The 10,004-nt window shown below is 40.6% G+C and overlaps 1 protein-coding gene across 1 annotated transcript in view; it reads left to right on the top strand.

Annotated features, from left to right (window-relative positions):
- The first annotated feature begins 1,369 nt into the window (after nt 1–1,369).
- LCMT2 (leucine carboxyl methyltransferase 2) overlaps nt 1,370–10,004 on the top strand; it is a 32,152-nt gene continuing 23,517 nt past the window's right edge. Inside the window, exons 1-6 of the mRNA XM_059820095.1 lie at nt 1,370–1,570; nt 3,941–4,097; nt 4,551–4,740; nt 5,168–5,275; nt 7,335–7,425; nt 9,614–9,871. Of these exons, the coding sequence (XP_059676078.1) occupies nt 1,390–1,570; nt 3,941–4,097; nt 4,551–4,740; nt 5,168–5,275; nt 7,335–7,425; nt 9,614–9,871 (985 nt within the window). The 5' untranslated portion in view covers nt 1,370–1,389. The remainder of the gene's footprint in view (nt 1,571–3,940; nt 4,098–4,550; nt 4,741–5,167; nt 5,276–7,334; nt 7,426–9,613; nt 9,872–10,004) is intronic.

The following is a 10,004-nucleotide window of genomic DNA, read 5'->3' as shown; positions in this document are numbered from 1 at the left end:
TGAGGCTAATAGTTTAATGCAATCAGAATGACTGTGAATTGCCAAAGAAATTTCACTGAGGAAAAAAACAAGCGGTATTCAAGCAGAAGCTCTTGCAGGCCTACGAAGGCAAGTGTTGCTCATCAGGTCAGGAAGCTAAGCCCGTGTTGACTTGTCACATGACATTGGCATGCCAAACTAAATTCATAGAGTTATGTATTGCAGTCGTCAACACCGTAATAATGAATTTTGGGACATCTTAGAATGTCTAGTGAAATCTGTAGTCCCTGTGAGACATGGGGATGATAACATGCTTGTTAAAGAGGGTGATAGGAACTGGTAAGCCTGTTGGGGACATGATGAAACTAACTAAAAGAGAATGCCAAGGAAAAAGACACCAGTCCCTGCCAGGCTAGGCAAATGATAAACACTTTCCAGGAGTTAGACTGACTTAGTTCCATTCATTCAAAAAACAGAGAATGAAATTCCTCTCCTGACTTTGCTTCTCTTCCCTTTTTCATTCCCCTCTCACTGCATTTGCACACCCTGTCATTCATTTTGTTATACCCAATAGCCCCTTGTAAGTAAAGGAGTTAATTTCATATTGTTATGGCATGTGATTTGGGGCAGGAACTCAGGTATTGGCCACCCACATTGCAGGGGAGCATCCTAACTGTCTGGATTCATACTTTTTCATCCAGTGAATATTTATTTATGCAAAACGGAACAGGTCCAGCTAGGATATCTACACATTTTCTCTGGGTTATCCATAGTCTTGTTGGTTAATACACTTACTGAATACAGGAGATCTGTATTTAGTAACAAGCTCTAGATATGACAAAATCATCAGACATCTCCCAGTGCAGGTCTATAAATGTGGGGTTGTTGGATAGAAGCTGAGAGAGAAAAAATAAGTTTTTAGAAATGTGGGATGCCAGTGCTAGAGAAATAGGGTTCCTGCACAGTGATTACAACTGAATTTCATTCCACAGGGGTTATTACATCCGCGCCCGTGCTGTAGATCACTGTGTTCAAGACTTTCTGCTGAAGACCCAGAGCCACCCTAGAACACAGGTGCATTTTCTTTGTCTGGGTGTACTGGCAGTTTCAACTATATGTGTGAAAAGTCCTTTTGGTATCTTGGCACTGCAGTAGCTTATTAGTGCATCTGTTGTGATCCTTTCCTATAAGAGCACCGAGAATCTGACTGGCACTACTGTGGCTGTCCATTTGTCACTTTGACAGAAATGTCTGTGAGGGGGGCGATACCTACACAAAATTCTTCTACCTCTTGCAGGAGATTGCCTGATTTTGTCACTCTACAGATGATGTTATTGAATATTTTTCACACCTAGATGCTCAGGATGCTGCTAGAGTTGATTATAACTTTTTCTGATACTTTCTCTGCAGATGCTGTCTTTAGGTGCTGGCTTTGACTCCTTATACTTCCGTTTGAAGGACATGGGTCTTCTGCATCACACTGTGGTATATGAGGTGGATTTCCCAAATGTGGCATGCCAGAAAGCTACTCTGATCAAAAGAACGAAAGAGTTGTCAGCACTGGTGGGAGATACTGGAGGGGAAGGATTAGGTATGATATGTATGGAAGGTTTTCTAGATACTAAATGTTTAGAAGAAGCAAGCATAGCTTCAGCCTTTAAAAAGTGAGATATGATAGTAGAGGAACTACTGTAGATAAAAAGCATGTTCATTTTCTGAAAAATTTTGGAACAAATAAATCATTAGTAAGCAGTGGGAGATAACAAGATGATGTATAGCTGCCAGAATGGATTTTTTTCAGGAGCAGATTGAATCAAACCAAGTTCAGTTTCTTTCTGTTACAATTTCTGAAGTACTGTGACCAGCTTTGGGCTCAGTAGTACAAAGACAGTGGCAAACTGCAGCATGTCCAGTGAGAGGTCACAAGAATGATGTAGTGGTGGAGCACATAGCATAGGAGGGGAGGCTGAGAGAACTGCGTTTGTTCAGCCTTAAGAAGAGGAGGTTGGGAGGGAGGTGAGTCTTACTGCAGTCTTCAACTACCTAATGGGAGAGTGTAGAAAAGATGGAGCCAGACTTTTCTTGGAGGCACTAAGCAAACAGTCAAGGGGCAATGGTTTCAAGTTGCAACAAAAGAAATTCCAGTTACGTATAATGAAAATGTTGGGGTTTTTTTCCTGCCATGTGAATAGTTAAAAATGGGAACAGATTGCCCAGAAAGGGGGTGGAATCTCCAGCCTTGGAGATAGTTGGAGCTTGACTGGACAAAGTCTTGAGCAACTTGATACAGGTAACTCTGTTGTGAGCAAGGAGTTGGACTAGATGACCTTCAAAGGCCCCTTTCAACCTAAATTATACTGTGATTTATGGGCTTTATGGGTAGGAGAGAAGGTGTGACTCTTAGGTGTCTTGACTGTAATAAAACATTAGGTTACCTGACTTTTTTTTCCTCTCCAAGGTAGGAAGAAATGAGCTTTATGAAACTGCTGTAGAATATAAGCAGAGGTGAAAGGATTATTACGCCAACTAAGTACTAAGGGGCAGTTCAGTGGCAAGATAGAGGAATGTAAAGTATGGGATTCACTAGAGGTTTCTCCTGCATCTGATTTCCTTCAAGGTTTCCATTAATGTCTTAGATGATATGCTATAGAAGGTGAAAATGTAAAAAAAACAGCAGGAAACTGGGAGAGTTGCAATATGGTGGATGAGAGTAGGTTTTTGACAAAGTACATGAACGGTCTGGAAAATGTGAAATGAAATACTCTAGGGACATATGTAAGTCGCTACATTTAGACTGTAATAATCAATTTAAATACAGATGGAAGACAGCTACAGAACTAGGTGCAGAGCACAAGTCCCTGGCTCTTGTGAGCCATTGAACAAATCTTAGTGAGTAGCTCTTCCATGAGCTTGTTCAGTTTCCTCTTGAATCCATCCATGTTTTTAGTATTGGCAGCATCCTGTGGCAAAGAATTTTATCCATACCAATAATCTTCAAGTACTTCACTTAACAGGCATGTGTCAAAAAGTTGGGAATACCCTATTCTCTGTGTCCAGATGGCAGGAAGTGATGGATAGACAAGTTAGTTGTTAGAAGCAATTAACAGGGAACACTGGGATGGGCTTCTGAAGAAGGCCATTTTGCCTCCAGTAATGGGTGCCTTTGAGAACAGTGTAGATTAACAGTACTCAGGACAGGTATAATTGTTGGATTGCACTGGTACAGAGACATAGAGTAGGTGATTTCTAAAGGTACTTCACTGTTTTCTTTGTTTAGGATTTGGTTTTGGTTGAAACAGGTCAACAAGCTATAGCTTATGATATTCCTATGGAGTACAGAGGTATGCCATGATAATGCTTGCAAATCATAAATTGGAACTTATTTCTGAGAACGGTGATCTGTGAGGCTTGTCCTGGTGTTTGCAGAGAGCTAGCATGTGCTGGTTCAGGATTCAATGCCCTATTACAGAAATGAAATCTATTTAAAAAACAAGCAAACAAACCAGCCCCAAAATACTTGAGAATGGTTTTATGGTTGTGAGGCAAACCATTCAGATTCTATCAAAGCAATGGTTCTTTCTTAGCTTAAACTGAAAGTTCTATAAATGAGACCCCTTAAAATTTGATTCTGAATTATAGTGGTGGTTCTATAAAAATGTTGTTAAAGTAAACATAAAGTTTTGTTGTTATAGTAAATGTGATAATTCTATGAGAAATCTGTAGGTGAAATTTGCATTAGGAATAATGGAGTTTTAGATCCGCATTTAATGGGTTGCTTCTTGACACTATCCCTTTATGTTCATTTAGTGATGGGGATTTTCTTGTACATGTCCTAAAGAAATTGAGTTGATGGGCACAGACTTGTGAGTGATTGCCTGTGGGGTTGATTTTCCTGTTTGCCCCTTTTGGTCTCAGTATTGCATCAGCACTGTAGTGAGATTGTATAACTTTTGTCTCCCAGGAGTCATTACCTTTTCTGGAGAGGATTATAAATTACTGGGAGTGGATTTATCAGAACTGTCTGAGCTGGAGAGAGCCCTGGAGGAAGCAGGACTGGACAATGAAATCCCTACCCTCTTCATAGCAGAGGTCGTGCTCACCTACATGGAAAATAGCAGGTCAGTTGAATTATCCTGTGTTAGCTAGGTGGTAAAATGAAAAGAACAAGTTTCTTTGTATGTACGTCACCTGGAGCTGGGAGACCTGCTGTCTTATAACTAAAGCCTCGGGAATTCTGTGGAAGTCCCAAACAGCTTCTTACATAGTAATTGTGATGGGGTAATTGATGTCCACATGACATCCTAAAAGGAAGGAAAAAAAGAAGAAGAAGAAAAACCTCAAAGGAGTGATTTTGATTTTTTTGTTCTTCTCATTCTTCTCATCCCCTGAATCCTCTGCACAGATCGGGTAGGTGATGTTCGTAACTCACCAGCACAGGATTCTCTTTTGCGTATTACCTCTGTCAGGATGCCTTAATGGTTTTAATGATGTTGCAGGAAGATGCATTGCATCTGCCATATGGTAGGTGGGCCCTCAGTTATTTAATTTCTTACGCACAATCTGCCTGACAGGTCAGATGCCTTGATTCAGTGGGCAGCAGAGCATTTCTCTCAGGCATGCTTTCTGCTGTATGAGCAGATGCACCCAGAGGACCCCTTTGGACGTGTCATGCAGCAGCATTTTAGCCAGCTGAACTCTGCACTTCGTTCTTTGGCACACTACCCTGATTGTGAGGCACAGCAGAGGCGCTTTTTTGAAAAGGTAAGTACCTGCAGCTCTAGGACACACAGGAAGCATGATTTACCTGGGAAAGACTGTAGTAGTAAATAATTTTGGAAGTCATCAGCTGTGTCAGTTGCGGGTTGAAGCAAACAGGCCCAAGGCTGAGACACTGCCTTCTCTAGTAGTGTGACTAGTCATTTGAAGGTCCTTCCAACTAACTTGCAGACTACTTTCTGGTATGGGATTAAGGCAAGACGGGTTCCTCTGAGACTTTTGATATAATAAATTAAGTTCTTAAGAGCTTTACAGGTAAGAGATCTATCCTCACCAGATTCTGGGCTGCTGTTGTTCCAGCTAGACAGTCTTAAAGACTCATGCGGGTGTTTAATTTAGGGTCTTTGTTTTCTTGTGGGAAGTGAGTCTCTATCCTTCTAGAGGCAATAATTTTGAGGGATTTCTGTTTTAGGGCTGGACTGAGTGCAGTGTCATGGATATGAATGAGTTTTTCACCTGTTGTACTCCAGAAGATGAGCAGCAAAGAGTGCAGGCTCTGGAGCCTTTTGATGAATATGAGGTAACCCTCCTTTATTCTGAACACCAGTGACCTGGCTTTGATATGATAAGGTATCTGCAGTTTCCTATGGTCACAGTTCTGTACAAGAGCTGCTGAGGCATAGGTGTTCATGTAGGCAGAAAGAATCTTCAATCAGACTTAGTCAATGCAGAGCCTGCAGGGAGCTCCATGTGAAGCTGGGGCAAGTAGCACTGGAAGAAGATTCTCTTTGGTGTTAAAAAAGCTTCTTGTTCCTTCCTCAGTGAGTGGTCTCTCAGGGAGACAGTCTTAGTATAGCAAACTAGCTGGTGGTGTAAAAGATGTTGTAGGTGCTGAAAGTTTGCATGGGTTCAAGGGGCAATTATTTTAATGAAAGAGAAGTCCATTGAGGATTACTGAATATATAAAAATACACCTGATGCAAGGTTCCTGACTGCAAATGGTTGGGAGCATTCCTGGGGGACGTAGATGCACTTGTCCTGCTCTCTTGCATTTTCGTGGGCTATTACTGTTTGTCATTGTTGGATATGGGTTACTAGTTACAGATATTTTTTGGTCTGACTTTGTACAGCCATTCCTACATTAACAATTGAAATTTAACTATGATTCTATTCTTTGCCTTTTTAATGTTAGATGCTGGCAAAGTTTGCAACTATTTGAAGTCTAGAAGAGAAGATAAGTCAAAGATACTGAGTAACTTTGAGATAAATATCGTGTAGGATACTAGCTAGAAGTTTCCCTTTCAATTTTGTGGTTTTCTGTGTATAATTCTCTCTAGAAATCTACCAGTACTACCTGCAGTATGAAAATAATTTAATGTGCTTGCATTTATTTTGCCAACATGCAGGATCTGCTCTGCTACATGAATGCAGAAGTGATGACGGAAAGATGCTGACAGATTTGCAAAGTGGTGTAGAAATGTCTATGAGAGTTATTGTAGATCAAGGCAATTGCTCATACAGTGAGAAAGTAAAGACTTTTTATCATTTGCCTTATAGAGGAGTTTAACAGGTACACAAGTCCAAGCTGAAAAATGTGGATAGGAGTAAGATATGTGATAACAGAGAGCTCTACAATTAGACTTTGAGATTAAGATAAAGTAAGATCCAGGTCTTACTGGAAACAAGCTTGATCGAATTAGATAAGAAATATAAAATACACACTTAGTGCTGAGGGCGACTAATTTTTAGAATAATTTGCCTAGGGACAAATAGTGGATTCTTCCATTTTCAGTATTTACATTAATTTTTGGATATCACTTTTCAAAAGATGCTTTTTACTTCTGGTAGAAGTTGGGGCAATGATGCTAATATTGTGGTTTCTTGTGCCTTTTAAATTCATGTTTATGCCTTCTAGTCACGTAGTTCCCTGAGTATTTCCCACCCCATGGGAATGAACATACTCAATTCCCTAATGTCCATAAAAGCCAGGGTGGACTGTAGTATTGCTGCTGACTTCCTATATAGTCCTCTTGCCTGTGCTTCTGCCTCTGAGTGATTCCAAGGCCAGACTGGGAATCATACTTGGATCATCGGCCAGCAAAGACAGTGTTGCACCTTTGAGTATTTGCAATTTCTTTGGGATCACTTATATTCCATGACCTTTAAGAAACCTTAATCCCCCTGGTATACAGCCCTCCCTCTTTTCTATGATCAGAACTGGGAAGCATAAAGGGAAGCTGATTAAAAAAAAAAAAAAGTTCCTCATTCAACATATAATTAAGCTATGGAACTCCTTGCCACAGCATGTTAGAGATGATGAAGGTTTATGTGAGTTAAAAGAGCAACTGGATAGGTTCATGGATGAGAAATCCATCAACGATTGTTCAATACAAAGACACAGTTTCTTGCTTAGAAAATCCCTGAGCTGTAAATTTTTGAATGTTGGGGTGAGGAAGGTATTTACATACTTACTGTTTCTCAGATTCAACTTTAGTCTTCTGATTTTGGCCACTGTTGGAAACAGTGCTAGGCTAGATTGGTCTTTGATTTGATCACCCTGGCCATTCCTTACTACTGCTTGCTCTAAGATTTTAAGTGGGATTGATTGTTTTTGTTTTTTTATTTTGGGCTTGCTACAGGAATGGCATCTGAAATGTTCTCATTACTTTGTCTTGACTGCATCGAAGGGGATGGAACCTTCCTGGACTCCATTGTTATCCAATATGACAGGTACATACTGACTAGTTTTCGTAGTAGTCTTTTTATCTCATGCAGGCTTCTCTGAGAGATTTTAGGAGACGGTAAAACCCTGGAAGGGACAGATGGGATACTCCATCCTTCTAACAATGGTTCTGCTGTCCATAGCGAGGCCAGGGCCACGTCCTGACTCTGGTGGTTCAGATCAGTTTTATTCTTTCAGTTTATTGAACCTTCCAGTCTGAACAGCTCTTCCTTCTGTTTATACATGGGGCCTTCCAGTGCATGGCTGCAATGCCAGTCTACCCTGCTCCTCCTCCTCTTTTTGGGATCCCACAGGCTCTCCCTTTTCAATTTATTCCCGCTTGCCTCTGTATGTGGCTATCTGAGTCATTCTATCCTTCCAGCTCCCAAAAGGTTGTTACGTTTTACTTACTGCACTATCAAAATACTGTCCAGCAGAGCACTCAGGAGCGTGTCACAAAGTTTGTGCTTTGTTTTGTTATCCCCTGTGGGTGGAATTGTACATGTAGTATTTCTGTTTCTGAAATGCTTTTAAACTGTATGTCGCTTTTTTTAGATGGGAGAAAAGTGTTTTTAGATGGGAGAAAAGTGGTACAGCTGGGGAAAAGCCAAGACCGAGGCTGTGTTTCCGTGATAAGGACTTGGTGGCAGTAGTAGTCTAAGAAATTCCTTCTTTTGGCTGCTTGCTTCCTTTTTCAGAGTGGAAAGCAGAAGGTTATTTTTAACCTGTTTCACATCACTAGTCTTGTTCACAGTATAGCACCACAAGTAGTTCTTTCTGCAATTGAAAGTCAAAATCTGTGTTCTGGGGAGCAGAAAAAGCAGCTGGAAAAGGATAAGGGAGGATGGCATTCCATAAGCCAACAAGACCACTGAATGCATTGTGTGTGTCTTGATTAGACCTGAAAACATGTAGTGAAATCAAAGCTAAATGACTGTGGGTGTGGTTAAATATATTGTGTGATTGTCACTGGTCCTTATGGTCCTAAACCTTAAAGGCTCCTAAACACGAAGGATCTATCCTTAAGTTTTAAAAAAAATCTGACATTTGCTTAACTGACATGAATACAGTGAAGACACTTCATTCTTTGGAGACAGGAACAGGGTCATTCTGCTGCTCTCTCTGTTGTACTCAAAACTGATAGCAAGAGCCTTCAAAGTCTGGTAAATTATCCATGCTTAGATAATTTTTTACTGGAAATGGCAAAAGGTATGTCTCAAATACCAGTATGTGCCCCCAACTATCCTTTTAAATAGATTTGGGTCCCTGTTCAAGAGAGTGCAAGTACTAAATCTTCCAAACAGAGCATCGTAAGTATATTTTCTGAAATGAAAACAACTCCTCCGTCTTAAAAAGATCCATCTGTAGGAAGACATTTAAGCCCAAGGAGATGAAGTTTTTGACTTCATCAAGCACTAGAAAGTAGGGTCTTTTACTAAACAACATTCAGTACAGGCAATTTTCCTGGGTATGCCATACAGAAAACAGCGTGAGAGCTGCTTCTCCTCCACCTCATCATGCCTTATAACCCAAGAATGAGGCACCCAATTAAAACAAAGAAGGCGCAAATTCAAAACTGATTAAAAGAAACAATTTGTACAGCACGTAGAGCCCTGTGTTGAAAGCTTGTTTCATACTAAGGTTAGAGAGAAGATATTTAGATAACTGAAAATATTCTCTTACAGTAGGACTGTTTGAATTAATAGAGATTATTCATCATGCTTTAGAACTTCATTTCAATGCTTTTGTGAAGGTAGGATCAAAGTCTAGCAAGAAACTTTGAAATCCAACTTCCATGTGTTTGTCCTTTTTCTGCTGTTCTTTGCTATTTAAGTAGCCAAATACTGTCTTTGTCAGAAAGGTACTCCTTTTAAAGGTATTCCAGTGATTCCTATCTTGCTACAGCAGTTTAGGACACTGCAGTCTCTTAGCCAGTTTTACTTCACCCCATTAAAGCACTCTCAGAACTGTGTCAGGAGTTGAGGGAGCAATAAGCAGAAGTTGAAAGTTGGCACAGGGGTAGTTTAAACCATTACAGCTTGATTTCTAGGGCATGTCAGATTGTCTGTGTGCTCTGTCAACTTGCTTCACAATTTGTTCTTCTTGAAAAGCTGAACACACTTGCTTAATCTCATTTAAAGTGCAGTCTTTGGTTCTTGTTTGTGTGTAAGTTCTTTGGTTCTCTTTGGCTTACAGTTCCTCATCGTGATGGTCCTGTCAGGATGGCTGGGAGTATCACTGCAGCAGTGTGTGCAATGCAGTCTGAAATTTGTGGCCTGAGACGTTACGGTCACCACTCTGTTCTTATAAAACCCAATGTGATTCTCACCACTGGAGGCTTTGGGGAGGAGGATGGACAGCACTGCCGTATGAGAAATTCTCATGTGCTAATTAAGCATGCAGGCTCCTGGAAAGCTGGCTGTGTGAAAAAGGAAAATCCTGATAAAAGATGGGGTGAGTTCCCATACTGACGTCAAGCGTAAGGAAGACGTTCTTGTGCTAACAACAAAATAATGTCTAGTGGAAAAGTGATGTCATGGTGCAATTATGCTGGCAAAGAGATTTGAAGGTTCTGAGTGCTAAGTGC

The sequence above is a fragment of the Gavia stellata genome, chromosome 1, assembly GCF_030936135.1.
Source record: "Gavia stellata isolate bGavSte3 chromosome 1, bGavSte3.hap2, whole genome shotgun sequence".
Taxonomy (NCBI): Eukaryota; Metazoa; Chordata; class Aves; order Gaviiformes; family Gaviidae; genus Gavia; species Gavia stellata.
This window is presented reverse-complemented; position numbering and strand designations above follow the sequence as displayed.